The sequence below is a fragment of the Aythya ferina genome, assembly GCF_964211825.1.
Source record: "Aythya ferina genome assembly, chromosome: Z".
NCBI lineage: Eukaryota > Metazoa > Chordata > Aves > Anseriformes > Anatidae > Aythya > Aythya ferina.
This window is the reverse complement of record NC_140299.1, coordinates 44,274,713-44,292,592: the sequence shown is the minus strand read 5'-3', so window position 1 is coordinate 44,292,592 and position 17,880 is coordinate 44,274,713. Positions and strand designations below refer to the sequence as shown.

At 36.5% G+C, this 17,880-nt stretch overlaps 1 protein-coding gene across 1 annotated transcript in view; it reads left to right on the top strand.

Moving 5' to 3' along the window:
• Positions 1-15,706, top strand: part of FANCC (FA complementation group C) — a 75,007-nt gene extending 59,301 nt beyond the window's left edge. Inside the window, 6 exon segments of the mRNA XM_084503875.1 lie at positions 3,826-3,901; positions 4,817-4,898; positions 9,032-9,200; positions 12,022-12,222; positions 14,084-14,206; positions 14,208-15,706. Of these exon segments, the coding sequence (XP_084360001.1) occupies positions 3,826-3,901; positions 4,817-4,898; positions 9,032-9,200; positions 12,022-12,222; positions 14,084-14,206; positions 14,208-14,228 (672 nt within the window). The 3' untranslated portion in view covers positions 14,229-15,706.
• Positions 15,707-17,880: the final 2,174 nt, after the last annotated feature.

Genomic DNA, 17,880 nt, shown 5'->3' with positions numbered 1-17,880 from the left:
AAACATTTTTTAGATTACAGGATCACTGTCACTTCACATCCTGACAGTTTTGCTTGTTTTTAACTCCAATGCATATGATGTAAGTTTGGAAATTATCCTATCATTTAATAGTTTTTGGTTTAGACTCAAATACATTTTTCATTCGTTTGATTTTTGCATCCATTTGGGGAAATGGTAGTTAAGAAAATGTGGGGACTTCATCTGGGAACTTGTGCTGTACTGACCTTTAATTAGCATTGTGATTGAATCTGTCTTCTAGCTTCAGGCAATATGATTTAAGGATGAAACTGCAGCTGTGTTGCTTAATATTTAGGTGCCTTGCGTGTTAATTTTATGCCACCCTGGTTTCATGGCAGCAGCATGTTGTGTAGCCCCAGGTGTGGGTGACTGGGTGGAGAACACAAGTAAAGATCCCACACCCATCAGACACCTAAGGGCTAATCCTGTTGTGCAGGTGATGTTTGATTCATGGTGAAAGTTCTTCATCTGCTGACATCGCAACATGGACTATTGCCCAATTCTTTGAAAGTGGTTTTAAATGTTAAGTTTCCTGTATTTGACTTTTATACAGTTTAATTCATGGGTTTTTAATTTAGATACTATCTTCATTCTTAGAATTTAAAATCCCTTGTTTCACAGTTTATGAATCAACTGTAATATTAACTAACAGTTGACATAAAAATATGCAGGCACAGACTACTTCCTAAATATTGTTTAAATCACTGTGATTTTTTTTTTTTTTTTTTGTGGTCTACCAGTATTACATATATTCATAGGGCAACCATTTTTGTAGTATCTGGATGTCCTTGATAGGGGATTTAATTTGCTCCAATAACATTTCTTGGTTTTACCATTAATGTTTACCATAAGAAATGTTACTGGAGCAAATTAATGGTTTTACCAGTAATGATAGAAGCTGAAGAAGGTTATGGCTGGATCATCTGAGGCCATAGGAATTTAGAGTACAGTTGACTGAAAAAAGACTATGCAAACAGATGTGTCCCAAACATGTTTTGAAGAACCAGGTCATGTCTGGCAGCTGCACAGGTTTGCAAGGTAGGTAGGAGGAGAATGATTCCCTATTGCAGTGTGTGCTGTTTTTTCTGATAACTTTGTAGGCTGTACTGGGTTGAGATGTTGGGATGACCTTCTCTGTCTTGTGTAGAAGCAAATTTCATTCCAGTTTGTGATAGCAGTGAGAGCTGACTTGAGGATAAGGTCAAGTTAGTTGTGAAAAGTTAGTTGTGAATTCATGAACTGAAAGCTCTTGTTTTTATTTGATGGAAATTATAATTTTCTCCAGGATTGTTTTCCCTTAGGACTGTCAGTGTTTTTCACCTGGGAATGTTGTTTTAAATAGCTGCATAAATATTTTAAGCCAGTCATCAACTTTTATTTCCCATTTGATATCATGGTAATTATTATAATCAGCTACATCCAAAGTAGTTCTATCTCTTGGTACCTTGTTTTGCTGTTCGTGATGGTCTATGTCAGGAAAGAACTGCTTAAAATACTGTGTGTATGGTACAAGACGATTTTTACTTATTTATTTTTTTTTACTTTACTTAAACCATATGCTGAAAACTGGTTTTTACATGCTTTACAATACCGTTTTGATACGTAACTCACGCTGTGGTTTGTCTTGGCCTCTACTGACTGTGTCAAGAGCTGCTTTTTCCTGGGGATTCTTGATGCAAGCTAATTGGCTACACACATACTTTAGTACAGGGATTATTAATTTTTAATTAGCCTAATTCCATTTGACAAGTACGCTCTTAGAGTCTTACCATACCAGTGATACATTGACTGCCTAAGAATACCGCACATATTACTGTGCTGTAATTAAAATTAACTGTTGTTTACAGAACAATAACAACAAAAATAGAGAGAGAATGTGTCACCCCATTTATTTATAAGGTGCATAGATGAATTTCACAAATTAAGTAAGTTTTTTCTTAGACTGAATGTGGTCTTCATTGGGTTTAGAGATTTGTCACATTCTATAGTCTGTATTCCTGGTCTGCATTTCAAGAGGTGATCTATTTGCTGACTCTTATTCCTAAAGGAAGAAGCCAGAAGACTTCTAAGGTTGTTGGTATGGAGACTTGAATCACAGAATGGCTGAGGCTGGAATGGACTTCTGTTGATCATCTGGTCTAAACCTTCTTTTCAGGCAGGGTCATTTAAAGCAGGTTTGCACAGCACCATGTCCAGACAGCTTTTGAGTATCTCCAAGGACAGAAACTCCACCACCTGTCTGGGCAAACTGTGTCAGCCCAGCCTGATCAGTCACCTGCATGGTAAAAAAGTGTTTCCTGATGTTCAGGGGGACCCTCTGGTGTTTCAGTTTATGCCTGTTGCCTCTTATCCCATCACTGGGCACCACTTTAAAGAGCCTGGCTCTGTCATCCTTGCACCCTCCATTCAGGTGTTTATAAATGAGATCCCTCCAAACCTTCTCTTCTCCAGCCTGAACAGTCCCAGTTTTCTCAGCCTTTCCTCGTAAGAGAGGTGCTTCAGTCCCTTCATCACCTTGGTGGCCCTACATTGGACTCTTTCCAGTATGTCCAGGTCTCTCTTTTACTGGGGAGCCCAGAACTGCACACACAACTCCGGATGCCACCTCACCAGTGCTGAGCAGAGTTGAAGGACTACATCTCTTGACCAGCACTTTGCCTAATGCAGCCAAGAATACTGTTAGCCTCCTTAGTGGCAATGATACGTAGACAGCTCATGGCCAACTCGGTGTCCACCAGAACCCCAGGGCCTTTTTTTGCAAAGCTGCTTGAGTAGCTGAGTGGCCCCCAGCATGCACTGCTGCCTGGGATTGTTCCTCCCCAGTTGCAGGACTTTGCACTTCTTGCTGAACTTCACGAGGCTCCCATCAGACCATTTCTCCAGCCTGACGAGGTGCCTCCGGATGGCAGCACAACCTTCTGATATATTCACCACTCCTCCCAGTTTTGTGTCATCAGTAAACTTGCGGAGGGTGCACACTGCCCCATCATCCAGATCGTTAATAAAGCTATTAAACTGGACTGAGCCCAGTAGTGACCCCATGGGTACTCTGCTGATTATGGCCTCCAGCTTGGCATTGTGCCACTCATCAGCACCCTCTGGGCCTGGGTGTCAGCCTGTTTTCAATTCACTTCAGATGGAGTTCATAGTATACGTTGGACATTCCTGTTGTAGATGCTTGCAGAGCAACAAGATTAAAGGATGTTATGCTGTTAGTCTCACATTTACACAAGCAGCGATGTTCACATCATGCAAATTTCACACACCCAGATAAATAGACGACAGGTTTGTTATCTATGAAAACCTTACGTTGTGCTGAATCAGATCCAAAGAATTTTAGTTTTCTGTTAATTGAACATAATGCAATAATCCACATCATGCCCTCAGATTTTGTGGATATTATTATTTCTTGTTTTGTTATGATCCGTGAGCCTGTTTACAGTGGAAAATGAAATTAAACTAATTAGTATTTGTTAGCCTTTATGAATTAAGAGTCAAGACTCTTTTGATTACAGGAAAAAAAGACTAAGAATATTAAGATGTATTTTTTTTTATACTCTGAATCTTTTTTAATGCAGGTATTTTTTTAAAAATCCATAAATAATTACTTATAATGATTTTTTTTTTTTCACAACTATCTCCCTTCTGTGTACTAAATCTTAAAATTAAGTTTAGAGTTATTTTTGTGTTCTTTTGCTTCAGACTGTGTTGCTAGTTAGTATGTTAGATGAGATTGTTTGCTGTGGGTTTGTTTTGAAAACTGACCAGAAAGCTCTTAAAATAACTTTTTTTTAAAAATTATTTTAGCATAAATTTCCACTGAAGGCCTACTTCCCTCACCATTACCAGCCCCTTGTAGTAGCTTTACTGAGACGTCCTTTTGGTAAGTTTCTAAATGACATATTTGCAGCATTAGCCAACTTGCATTGTCTTCGTATGTTTTAAAATAACTTTAAAAGGGACTAAGACTAAATTTTGCCATTTTCTGGATTGGATGTTTTGATTTAGCAGTTTTAATAATTTTCTTTTAGTGTATTTTTTGTAGGAACATCTAATTATTATGTAACTGTAACACATATTAACTTCAAGAAAAACTAAAAGACAAATAACAAAGAGTGCATTATATTTTTATGAAAACTGTGATATTAGGAATTAAAACAGGTTGCTGAGGTCTGTGTATATATATATGTTTATGCATATATACACACACACAAACACTTTTCTTACACCAGTAATTGTCATTATGTCATTATGAAAATTCATGTATTTGACAAGAAATACTGTGTTGCTTTGTTGTTTGTCTCTGAAGCTTGAATTCTGCTGTTCTTTTAGGTTCTGTAGGAACTTTTTTTTTTTTTTTTTTTTTTTTTTTAAGATTTCCCATTTACATAGATCAAGAAATTACTGCTCAATACCATACAGGTTTTCATGAGCAGTAATTTCTGCTCTGCTCAATACAAGAGCCTTTGAGAATGTTACTCCAGTGATTAGATGCTAACATTGAGGCAGAATTTACACAAGGCCTAATTTGAATAATATTCCTAGCTGTAATTCCTTACATGTCTCTGTCAATGAATTGTTCTAAGAAGCATAGGGGCAGTTATTGTTGAAAATTGGGAAATTCTACATGCTTTGTAATAACTGAATCCTGAACAAGTTTTAATGCTCGCTTAATGTGGTTAATTTCATTGTTCTGTTCCATTTGGACAGAAAGTTTTAATTTGAAAAAAAAAAAAAAGTCATCTTTTGAATTTGAAAAATCATATTTTAAGAATTTGATTTCATCCTTCCTCCTCAGAATCGCCAGCTACATGCTGGTCTCAACACTTGACACACATTTCCAATATGGTCAAAGCCTTAGTAGAAGACACAAACATTAGGTAAGCAGTATTTCTTAACTTTTTGTCCTTTGAATGTGTTACTTCGTGAAAAGTCATGCCATTCGAACTCTTTAGTGGCTACATTTCATTAAGTCTAATTTTCTTCTCTAATTATAGCTTTGGTTTAAAGACTTAGACTACTTACTGAACCAGAACTTTGTAGCACTTACAGACCTGTCCAATAAGCTCCTGTGTAAACAAAGTCTTCTCTTCTTGCTTTTGTTTCAGCAAAGAGCTAACTGCAACAGAAATACTCACTTTCCTACTTTGCCATTTGTCCCATTAAACTTTTAAAACTGATTCTGGATTGAATTTCTAATTCTGTTTAGCCAGAACTTTCAAAAGTTCTTGGGGCAATAATGTGATATCCAGAGAGGGTCCAATGCAACTTGCCTACAAGTTGTCCTTGGGCATTGCCATTGCCTGTAGGATGCAGAGTCACGGTGCACGCTTAAAAGGAGCCCTTTTGGCTCCTTTCATCAGGAGTAAAGTCCTGAAGAGCAGTGTGAGAAAATACATGGGAAGGATTGTCAGGGGAAAAACAGAGCCCAGGCTATGAGCTGGAGGAGGGGGAGCTGAGGATACTTATTGGAAAGTTGATCTGACATTTCTCCATTTTATTATTGTAACAGGAGAACTCTTTCAACCAAAACAAAACAGCTTGTATTGGAAAGAGTCTGTTGTGAGTTTTTCTCTTTCATGTACGAGATCGTATTGGGTTTCTGCAGGCTTGTATGAACATTCAAACTTCAAACTTCACGTATTTTTTTATTTTGTTTTGTTGTTGTTCTTGTTTTCATAAAGATATGTCTGCTAGACTATTGCATTGTTTGCTATATTGCTCCTTGAGCTGACACACAGTGCTTCTGACCTGTTGCCCTAAGTGTTTTGTTTGTGATTTTTGTTTGTTTTGCTTTGTTTTCCAAAATAGCTACTGTAATGAAAGATAATGTTCATCTATATGAATTCTGCTTTGGAAGTATATGTTCCAGGACTATAGGGACAAAAAATACATCCCTATCTGTTGTTGCACTGTAATTCTTTCCTTTCGGGTCTTGGGTCTCTGATGAGACTTGACTTGGCTAGAGTTTTGATATTAGTCTGCATAGATCTGCTCCAAGAATGAGCTTTCCAAAGAATATTGAACTGCTTTTAAATTCCAAGGAACCAAGTTATTTTTGCTTTTAAAACTGAAATATTTAAATAGAAATATAGAATGCCTAGGCCAGATAGATTTGCAAAGTAAGATACCCAACAGTCCCCCTGTTCACAGCATCCTGGAAGGCAGATCCTTAAATCCGCACTTGGTTTCAGTTAACACATGAAAGCTTTTATTTTTGTTGTTGCGTAGCATAAAAACGCTTTTTGCTGTTCCTCCTGAGACCTGGCTGTCTGCAGCTTGTTTCTTATTTTCTGTATGAGCTGCAGTTCAGTGCAATGTCTGTCAGTGCCTGGTCTGCTGTGATTTCAAACGTTTTTGCCCTTAAAGTGGGACCAGTAGCTGACCATGATTTCTTAAAGAAAAATAACTCAGGCTTTGAACAAACAAAAACCATCCATCTTAATGTGTTACAATAATAGAAGCATGTCTTTCTGCTTTTGTTACCTAGCCCTTGGCTTTTCACCTCTTCTGCCTTGATAATACACTAGTTTGAATAGCACTGTACTTGTCAGAATATCTTCTTACTTTCTTTGGGACTCACACAACAATTATTTTTTCCACCAAATCCCTCTCAGTTGTGAAGAAAAAGGATCTGACTTGTCTTCTTCAGTACTAATATCAATGAGTAACTGTATTTAATTTGCTTTTTCATTGTGTTATTCCTGATTCTGATTACTTATTGACATGCAGTCATCTCAGTAAATGGTAACTATCATGTGACATTTTAAATCAACTCACATAAGTTTAGGAGAAAAAAAATTCCCAGAAGAAGTGAAAGGCTACTTTTGGCAATGGCAGTAGTGTAGCTGTCAGTACAGAGTGGGCATAAACTTTAATGGGGTAACAAGTGGAGGTTATGTGATTCCAAACCAGGCAGTTTGATGGAAAGTCGTGGTGAGTTGTAATTTCACTGGTGCCTCAACTGCCGAGGCAAGAGTTGGACTCTATTCTACTTAATACTTGTTAAAATCAGTTTAATGCTCAAGTTTAAGGACATGTATTTACCCTTTGAGCTATGAATGCTTCCAGTCATAAATATTGTCAGTGTTACCCTTAGTTATCTGTTCTCTGTAATTAAGTTTTAATTAGTGTGGTTTTTTTTTGTTTTGTTTCTTTGTTTGATTGTAAATCACTGTGTTTCAGAGCTAGCCTATCCACTTACATTGTCACAACATCGAATTATGGTCAGATAAGTAGGTTATTTTGCTGAAGGGAAGGCTGTTGTTCCAGATCACTGTCACATTTGTTTGTTGTTGCTGTTTTCTGTTTTTTTTTTTTTTTTTTTTTTTTTTTTTGTTGTTGTTGTTGTTGTTGTTGTTTGTTTGTTTGTTTGTTTGTTTTTTGTTTGCTTTTGTTGTTGTTGTTGTTGTGTGTTTTTTTTTTAAGGTTTTAAATGTTGCATTTCTGGATTCTAATAACTTCAGATTGTGCTGATCCTGTTCCTTTATCTAAGGAAACTTTGTCTCACATTTTGTCATACATCTCTAGTTCTCTGCAGTCAGAGACATGCTGTTACCTCTCCAAAAGCTGTGGAATATCAACAGCAGTGACTTCTGTAGCAGTTTCCTCAGCACACTATTTTCCAGCCCATCCTATATCAACCTCTTATGTCTGATGTCAGTGACCAAGCTTATCCAAAAATAAGGATAAGCTTGTTTGGTGGATTTATGTCCTAGGAATAGGACATAAATAGAATTTTGAGATCCTGGGATTCTGTGGTATGAAAGTATGATTTACAGGGTCAGCCGTTTCTGAGGTACTCATAGACAATGTGAGTCAACAGTATACTCTAGACATAGAATATTATCTGTGTGTATTACATTTTCCATCATAAAACAGAACATCCCTCCTTCAGGAAGTCTTAAGGATAAAGCAGTTTATTCCAACTCTCATCTCGAGATATTCTCCAGGTGATGTGGGACCAGTAGCTGACCATGATTTCTTAAAGAAAAATAACTCAGGCTTTGAACAAAAAAATAACATCCATCTTAATGTGTTACAATAACAGAAGCATGTCTTTCTGCTTTTGTTACCTAGCCCTTGGCTTTTCACCTCTTCTGCCTTGATAATACAACTGCAATAATCAAACAACTGCATTAACCTTTGAAATTTATGAAATATTTTGGAGTTTCCTGGAAGGGGTGGTACAGCAGCTCTTGGAATCCCCATGAATAAAACTTAAGGAAAACCTCTGATTCTTCAAACCCATTGCCACACTTAATAGTAATATGAGTTCCTGCTTCTTGCTTTCCTTCCAGATGTCCTTTCTTCCTTCCTCACTCTGTTTGTCTTTATACTTATGGGAAACCCATCATTAGTTTGCATCTCCCCATGCGAACTAATGTGAGAGTGTAGAGATGACCTGTGGTCCATTCTGATCCTTCTTTTCCTTAATGCAGTAGCCCAGATTGTAGTATCTTCCAAATATTCATTAAAGAGGATCCAAATTTTACAAGTCAGGAGATAAATACCCTTAAAAACTTTATATTTATCCCACCTAAATGTACTTCCTCATTAATTACCAAAAACATGTGCTTTTAACAGAAAATAACTGAGAAAAGCAAAACAGAGAAATAGAAAACCAATATAAGGCAACAGCATTTTAGAATACAGTACATAATATACAACTTAACGTTTTGAAAATCCTTAGACTGAAGACCATAAACTGTGAATACTTTTATGATGTATATTTTAATACATAATATTTTGTCACTGCTATTTATTGGAAACTGGTGTCATGGATATTCTGTTTTGCTGATAAGATTAATCTGTTAATAGCACTGGGCAGTGCCCCTATTGACCTTATTGCAGATAACAGAGTACGTGGCTCTGCTTAACAGGTAAGACATTATCTGTTGAAGAACAGCTTAGTGGTCTTTATTTTCATGCTAACACCCTTTGCAGTTAATGTAAGAAATTTATAAGTGTTTAATAAGAAGAAATACTTAATTGCATCTTTGTCATATTCCAGTTCCTCTGACCTTTTAGAAGTCTGGTTTTTGGTTGCTTGTTTTGGAGAGTGGCTGGATATTGCTGCAGAACAATTGCTGAAGGCAGCTGTAGAACCAGATGCTTTGCTGTGGCTGTTGGCATTTTATTACTGTCCTCAGACTAAAAACCTACAAAGGATTCAAACAATGGTGAGTGATGTAACAGTAGTAATCAGCGATAAGCAGTTAATAGTCTGCTTATATTTTATTGCTATAAAACAAATTGTGTGCACCAGAAAAAATGAAAGGTCTGCACTGGAGAAGGTATTGGTTTTACAAGGTCTCCTGGGAACCATGTTGCAGTGAAGTTGGAAGCTAATTTTTGTGAATTTTCCTGTTGACAATTAGAATTTTTTTTCCCTTTTAAAGACAGCTATATATATTAGCATCATTTTAGCTTTCTTGAAATAACTCATGTGTTTTTCATTAGACATAAAACTATGCTGGGAATGGTATTTTTGAAATCTCTGTGTGGCAGAATTCAGCAGTCCTGTGTTATAGCATCTTCTGAGAATGAAACACAAGAGAAATCACAACAGCAGTCGAAGCAGTAAAGACATTCATCACACACAGCACTGAATCCCAACCTCACCCATCTATTCTGATTCATCTCAAATCTCTGTATTAATTCTTGACATGTATGAGGCTGTAAAAAGTATGTTATATTCTCACATGCTAAATTTCTAACAGAATGAAGCAGTGTTCTAACTTTGCTCTCTGTAACCGAGTGGTCTGGTGCATGTCTTTGTGTGCCTGCAAGTGCATGAAAGTCTATCAAATGCGTGAAAGTCTACTAAATACATTTAGATCTATTCACAAGTTTGGACTAGCCCAAGCTATCTGCTCCACAAAGCCCAGATTCAAAATCCGGCTGCAGTATCTAATTTTTCTTAATTAAAAAAAAAAAAAAGAAAAAAGAAAAAGATGCAGCTCAATACACCACACTAACATCATGTTTTCATTTTGCATCTCCAGTGTGTTTTTCACATCTCCAGTATGTTTTGCAATATTTTGTTTCCTTTCCTTCCCATCCCACTACTACATATGCAAACTCACATGCCAATCACTTTTTACTTTCTTTCTGTTAAATTTCTTATACTCCAGGAGCTGGAGTGGAATATTGATCAAGTAGAGTTAGGTTAGAGCTACAGTGGGACAAAGAAACAAGGGTTTTAGAGTGCAGTTTTGGGAAAGAAGGCAATACCCAAACAACAAACACGAGTGAATGAAACCAAATGACTGTAGGTGCTGATGTCTATGTATATGGAGCATTGTCCACCTCCAGCACCACAGAATGAAGTCGTATTGTCACACATATAAAGTCGCCTTCCCATGTGTCCCTTGTGCTATCAGTTTGTTATTCTCAGTCAGTGTATGATAAACTTCAATGAAAAAAATGTTTTCCATTTAGAGCCCACACAGTTACTCATCTGTTCCCAGAGGTCTCATATTTCAGTATGATTCTTTTCTTCAGTTACTTAGAGTGAAAAAGACTTTTTGCACAGGTTAGGCTACTTGAAAGGTATTCCCACAGTTCATGCTAAGCTTCTGCCTTTATTTAGATGTTTGATTTATTTTAGTAGTAGTAGTAGTAGTAGTAGTAGTAGTAGTAGTAGTAGTAGTAGTTCCTTGCCAGGTTTGCAAGCTAGGGACCTTTTAATTCAGTATATTTTTGTACGGAAAGGTGCACACTCATGACTTAAGATTGTATTCCTGCAACTGAATTTAGGTGGCAGCTTAGATATCAGAAAGAGTGGAATTCATACTGTTAAAATGATTTAAAGAAGGCAGCAGTGCTTTTACTGTTCACTAGAGTTCACTTGTACATGCAGGACAGAATATTCTGTTCTTCACTTATTTATTCATCTCCTCTTTCTTACCTTTACACTGTGAAACATTGAAGGAACAAAATTTGGAGGTTTTCCTAGATGTCCTAGGGTGCACGAGCTCATGGAGCAGGTCCCGTTAACTATCAGTCTCCCTGCTCTGGCACATGGGATGGAGGCACACCATGAATGGGATGCAGAAAGGATGTGGGAGAATTCCAGTTCCCTTTCCTTAAACTCTGGTTTCATTTGTTGCATTACAAGTAATTGTGAACATAATCGTTTTCAAACATAGAAGCTGTTTTATGGGGGAGGGATGAGAAAAATGAGGTCAGGTAAATGATTGACATAAATTATCCTAATGAACATGGTTGAGAAATGGATGTCCTTTTCCATTGGATTTGCAGTTGTTACATTTTTCCATTGTCCCTGCACTTGTTTGCTGTTGTGGAGTTTTTTTCTTTTCTTTTCCTTTATTATTTTTTAAACACACATTTGTTTGGTTTGTTTTTAATAGGGTGGACAGAATTAGTTATGATTTTTATTTTTTGCAATAGTTGCTTGTAGTTCGTTTTCAATTGTGTAGGAGCCAAAGTCTTCTGTTTTCTACACCCAGTAAAAAATGAGTTTTTATTGGCTAACTCTAAAGGTAAAAACATAAATTGCAAACAACACAGGAAGAAGGAAAGAACTGCATTCTTACCAGAACATTTTATCAGTTGAGGTCAGGTTGCATGGGGATTTGACTGATTTGTACCAGCAATACTGAAATAAGCCCTTGAGGAGTCTCTATTCTTTTTCCCACAATGCAATAACCTGACCATGTTCTACTGAGGGACTTTCTCTATTTCCTTTTATTATTAAAAAGGTCAAATCCTGGCTTGATGCCCTGCCCGCTTAGTTTGCAAGATTAAAGAAAGTTAACAAATCCTTTCTGCTCTCCTTTGTGTGCGTGAATCAGTATAAAAGAAATGTGTACTGCCCTTCCTTTCCTGTTCTCCCTGCCTAAATGCTGACTTTTTTCATGTTTGGGTAGTTTCTGCCAAGTATTCCGTGTCCTGTTAGTGAATAAATCCATAGGAAAAATACCATAGGTGACCTTTACTCTCCTTTGATCCTGCATCCTTTGGAATTGTTCCTTACAGGCAGAAGCTCGAGCAGTCTACAACCGTCTAATAATGCTCTTCAACGCTACTACACTTTCTGTCAGAGATCTGCAGGCAACTGTAAACAGTATAACAGATACAGAGCAATGTTATACCCAGCATCTTACAACACACCTTCTTACCAACTTTTTACTATTTTCTTCTGGTGGACATATGATTGCCCAGGAATTTATTTCCCATGTAAGTTTTGTTTTGTTTTTGTACCACACCCCCCCTTTTTTTTTTCCAGTTTAAGCAAAATATATTTTTCTTACTATTTGGATTTACGTTAGATCCACTTAAGAAAGAAGCTATGTAACAGAGAATTAAAGGAGATTGTGACTACAACAACTATAGCTAACCTGCTATTTATCTATTTAAACTGAAGTCAAAGTATTCTCCTTCTTGATACATCTTGATAAAATCCCACTGAAAAAATTGCTGTATTGACTGCAGAAGCACTCCAAGTAGTAGCTTGCAACTAAGGGATACCTACAGTTAATTTACAGCCGGCATATTGTGTAAACATGTTGCTGTAAATTTTGCTGTTTGCTTTCCCCAGCTGCAAATCACTACTTTAATTATCCAGCTGCTGCAGAGGTGCTGGAATTGTCTTCTCTTTGTTTTCCTGTAAGTGAAACAAGTACTAAGTGTCAGCATTGATAAGGCAGATGCTTGGTACTTTAACAAATCCAGAGAAAGAAAATGGTTTAAGAACTGAGAGAGAAAAAAAAAAAGAATGAAGTCCCAAGAGAGTGCCACTTAGCGTGTGAAAAAAAGATGGAAAAAAATGGAGTGAAATGTTGCATGTTTGCTACAATATCTTGCTAATTTTGTTGAGAGCTTTCAGTGATAGTGGTGTGAACTGTAAAATGTGTTTGTGTCTCTCAAGATTTTTCTTAAAAAGTACAAGCTTCCTGTACAAGCAGGTATTGTGTGGTTTTAGCACTTTGAAAATTTTTCCTTCCAGCTGCAGTGTGCCCTTCCATTCTGTATAGGTTATATGTTTTATATGATCACTGTGATTCTGTGACAGGAGGAACTGGAAAACTATTTTGGCGGTTATTCCTTTTGAATGGCTAAAGAGACATAACATTTATCTGTTTAAGGAGAGCTGAGATATTTCTAACATTTTAGATATAGGTTCAGAAATGAACAACTGCCCAGCATAGGACCGTAATATTATACATGGAAAACAAAGGGGATTGTTTGTAGATTTACAATCTGCTGCCTTCAGCTTTTCTCTTTTGAGGACTGTTGAGCAGTGGTGCTGTAGTAGGCCAACATGCTGCTGTGAAACTGACTGAAAGGGACTTCTTATTTCTTCATAGAAAGTAACATAAAACGACTTTTAAAACTCCGAGTATTCAATTTCCAGTGCAGGGAGGTCATGAGCTGTTATACGCCAGAGCATGTCGGTCTGATTTGTTTTGATTGCATCTGTGTAATCATTGATTTATAACTAGGCTTTCCAAGTGATTTGAAAAGGTCTGAAACAATATATGGAAGGCAAAATGGTACAGAACCAAACTGGGATGCATGGCAGTTGTTTTGGCTAGCATAGTAAATTTTGGGATTAGCACAACAGATAGGTGGCAGAAAGTCTGTCCTGGTCTGCTGAAATTCCTCCTTAGAGTCTTTTCCTGGCACTTAGTCTTTGGGGAAGGGATTTCTTTTTATGTTTTGAAACATTAAAGAATTGAATTGCCTCCCCAAGTCCATTAATATAGTTTCAATTAGTTTCTAAGAAGATAACTTCCAAATTGTTGTACTTTCTGTCTTTTTGCGTTTCCTTTAAAAACTTTTTGGCCTCTATTTTTTTCACTTAAATTTGAGAGAACAGTAGAAATCTCAAAGATGATCAGTTCACCCAAGGTGTGTGAAAACAGGCTGGTTAAGCAGAAGGGAAGTTTCTTTGAATTCAGCGTTTATTATCAGAGCATCTCACACGTTCAGGTATCAGAGGGACAGATCTGTGGTTATGTTGCTAATATCTAATAGAGAATAGCTTGCACCTAATAACTTAATTGCATTATTTCCCATCTTCCCTATTTTCCTTCAGATTACTGAGACAACTGATAGAAGCAAGGAAGTTCGTAGCCTTCTTATCCGTACTGCATACAGAATTAACCAAAATGGAGAAGAAAACCAAAAGACTGTGAAGCTGGTGAATGAACTTCTTCAAAAACTTAACATTTAAAGTTTAGGTTTTTAATGTCATCTCCTTATCAAGCCAACAAATCAGGTTTTTAATCAGGTGTCAGGCTTCCATGAACATCCTGCATTGCTAGTTAGCAAGGTTAGAAGAAAAATCAGTCTTAGCATTCTGACTTAAGGATAGCCCATAACTTCTTCTTCCCTCATATATTTGAAAATGTATTTGTTTTGAAATGTAGCCTATTAGAACATAAGAGGAAGTGTGAAAGATGGTTGAAAACTTTGTTCTCATCTCTCCTTGTTTTACAAGAGCCCAATGTCATTTAAAGCAGCTTACTCATCTTGTTGTTTATCTGGCTGTGGATCAATTTTTCTCCCAAATTACTCATGGTTTTATAAGCAAATTGTATCCAATTGTTTGGTTGGTAAGTTGTTCCTAAAACGTTTTGTTCTACAATTCTGCTTTTATAAGACTAGTGATGATCTCAAGTGAGAGTTAATGATTCATGGTGAATGCACTCCATGTTCTCAGGAAATCAACAGTGTTTCCTGAACTCTTTAATTCTTTTTGAAAACATTTCCAAAATAAAACTCCTCTCAGATCTGGTAAGTGATTAATTAACAGTACTGCAGCTTTCACAGGACAGTGTTCTCTCCAATGTGCTATACCAAGAGCTGGTCTCTGTCAACAAATGCTGCAGATAGAAAGTTTTGCTCAGTAAAGCCTATTTTCAGTGTGTGGAGACTGATGCTATTGTGCTATTGTTTATTTAAGAAATATATATATATATATTTTTTTCATAGAGACAAAATAGGGCAAGCACAACATAAGTGTAAGGAAACTTTATAGTTTGAAGGCCAAATTTCCTAAAGAAAGCATATGGTCACACCTCATCTCCTTCCTTTTTTGTGTCCAGAGGTACAGTTAGTTTGCTTACTTCTATCTTTGTGTCATTTGTCCGATGAGGAGAATGTCGACAGGGAACAATGCTTTAGCGTTTTACACTTAGGAAAGTACTTATCCCAAGAAGTGTAATGAACATGTTTCTAGCTTATCTAGACAAGTAAGAATGGAGAAGTAATGGTAGAGCACCTTAAAACATTTCAGTCATTTCTTCTCATATATTACCTATCTAGCTTTAATGTCAACACTTATGCTGTGTTCAAAGATACGCATTGGAAAATTATTCTTGCATATAAAATTGGAGCTACATATCTTAAATTACTACAGCGTTATGGGTGTAGCATTTGTTTTGAGCAAGGGAGAAGAAAAACAAAGTTCTTAGTATCCCTTGGCTGCAAGAAGTGGAAGAATATTCTGTAACTGTTCTTACAATTTTGTTCCCAGTGAGTCATATCAGACTAAATTACAGAAGTGACGTGTCTTCTGGGTGAATTTATTAATATGGTTGTAATATTTGACTCCAGCATATGAAGAAATAATAAATATTTAATACATGTCTGTGAAGAACACTGCTCTTTCTCTTTTTGGATTACAAATATTTCTGAATAAAAAAAATAAAAAAGAGGTGTGTTGCAGTTTTTTGGTTGTTGGTACACATATCTACAAAAGCAAAATCAAGCAACTGAGTTTTCTATTCCTTGAACTGCATAACTAAGAGATATAATTAAACTAAACTGTTTGTTTGTTGACCAGAAACCGAAGTATCTATCCAGTGGAAATGGATGTATGCAGTACTCTTTGTAGGATTACAAATACTCTAAAATTGGTTTCCAAGGGAAGAACCACATTCTCAGATGTGAGATTCTTTGTTTTTTCTTAAATTCTATCCATATTAAAACTACATGCAATTTAACCTACTTAAAAGAAGAATTAGCAGAGAGTTGCAATGCGTGATTCTTGAAGATTTGTGAAGCGTAATACTATGGGTATCATAGTTACCTGGTGATTTCATTTGCTGGATACGAATTTTTTACCATCTTTTCACAGTGCAGTATTATTTTTTTATTATTATTTTACTACTAGCAAAATATATGGCAATTCTTGTTAACTTTCTTAAACAAAATCAATATCCTGTTAAATAGTGAGAAGTCAATTCAAGCAGGAAGGAAATGTGCAGAAAGAACAAAATGAGCACTGAAAAGGTATATTCTTGTTTTACAGTGTTTCACTTAGGAAGAAGTACTGCATGATTTAAATATTACAAGGAGGATTTGCTGGTTTCAGGAGACTTTATAGAAAAACAGCCATTTGATGCTATCTGTGACTTTAAAAAGAGACATCTGTACTGGTGTTCTTTTTGCTTAATTTAGCATAGCTGTTATAAAACTTCGGTGTTTCTTTTTCCTTGCACTTTCACAGTGCTTGAATTATGATCTAACATTGATATAAGCCATGATTTTGTGGGATGTCGAAGCCACTTCTGTTAGTTTGCCAGTGGAAGTCAAAAAAGTATGTATTTGGTAGGTCTGAGTAATGAAAGATTTCTTGTATGGTGGCTCCATCTGCCTAATATGCATCTTCTCCTCTGTAATCCCTGCTTTCTGGAAAAGTTCTTTGGAGCCTCCGGGGCTGTACTTTTATGCAGAACCAGCCAGGAAGCCCTGAAATCAGGGCCTGAAGTAGCTTGTTCCCTTCCTTCCAATCTCCATGTCACCACACACCCTAATCCTTGATATTACACTGAACAGAGAGCTTTTCAAGATGTTTCTGCATTGAATAAGAATACAGTCAGTAAATTTGACATTTTTGTTGATGATCTTTATTTCCAGTCTAAGACTGATAACTTACAGCCTTTGGTATACTGCAAGCTGTCCACCCAGCATGGGACTGGTGGGTTTCTGTGTATTTTCTTCAAAAAAAAAGATGTTGCTGTGGTTCTCTTCAACCAGGATCTTAGCACAGTCCATGTACAAAGCACAATACATTTTATTTTGTGACGTATGCTAGGAACAAGCATACCAGGTGTTGCAATTTAGCTGACCAACAGTAACATGTTTGTCTGTTATTACTGGGATTTGTAATCTGGTTTCTGTACCTGTGACATTTTAAGTGCAAAGAGGTGTTGCAGAAGGTCAGATTGAAGATGCAAGTGAGTGAATATTACATGTAGTTTTGGTAAGTTAGAGTCCATGACGTGATATTGTGTGTTTGGCTTATTCTGGTTTTGGGGAATATAATCCAAAAAAAAAACCTGAAGTATTGTGCAAGTTTATTATGAAAAGTCTAGCAAAAATAACTAGCCTATTAAACCAAACACTAAAAAACAAAAAACAAAACACCACCACCACTACCAAAATTTAACACATGTATTTCCTGTATTATCCAGTGGCAGAATAAGATGCCAATGTTGTGTGAGAGTGAATAATGTTGTGCTAATTAAAACGTAATTTTTATTGTGATGTAAGATGAGTGAAGAAAGGTGGGAAATTGACACCGAACTGCAGCTCCTAGACCCAAGTTTGAGAAGTCAAAACCTACGAAGTTATACAAGGGGAACTTCACCACAATACTGTGTTTTTAATCTTTTTTTTTTTTTTTTTTTAATTTTCCTATAGTCTTCAAAGTCTTTTCCTGTAGTCTTTCCTATAGTCAATGCATGTTTTGTGAGGCAGACAAAAATATTTATACCACTGTAGCTAAATTATCTGGTGTGAGAGGTGCCCCTCTAGCACTTAATTCACAGCAGTATTCACATGTGGGGCTGTTTAAGTCCACCTACCTCTCTGGCAAGTTCTTCT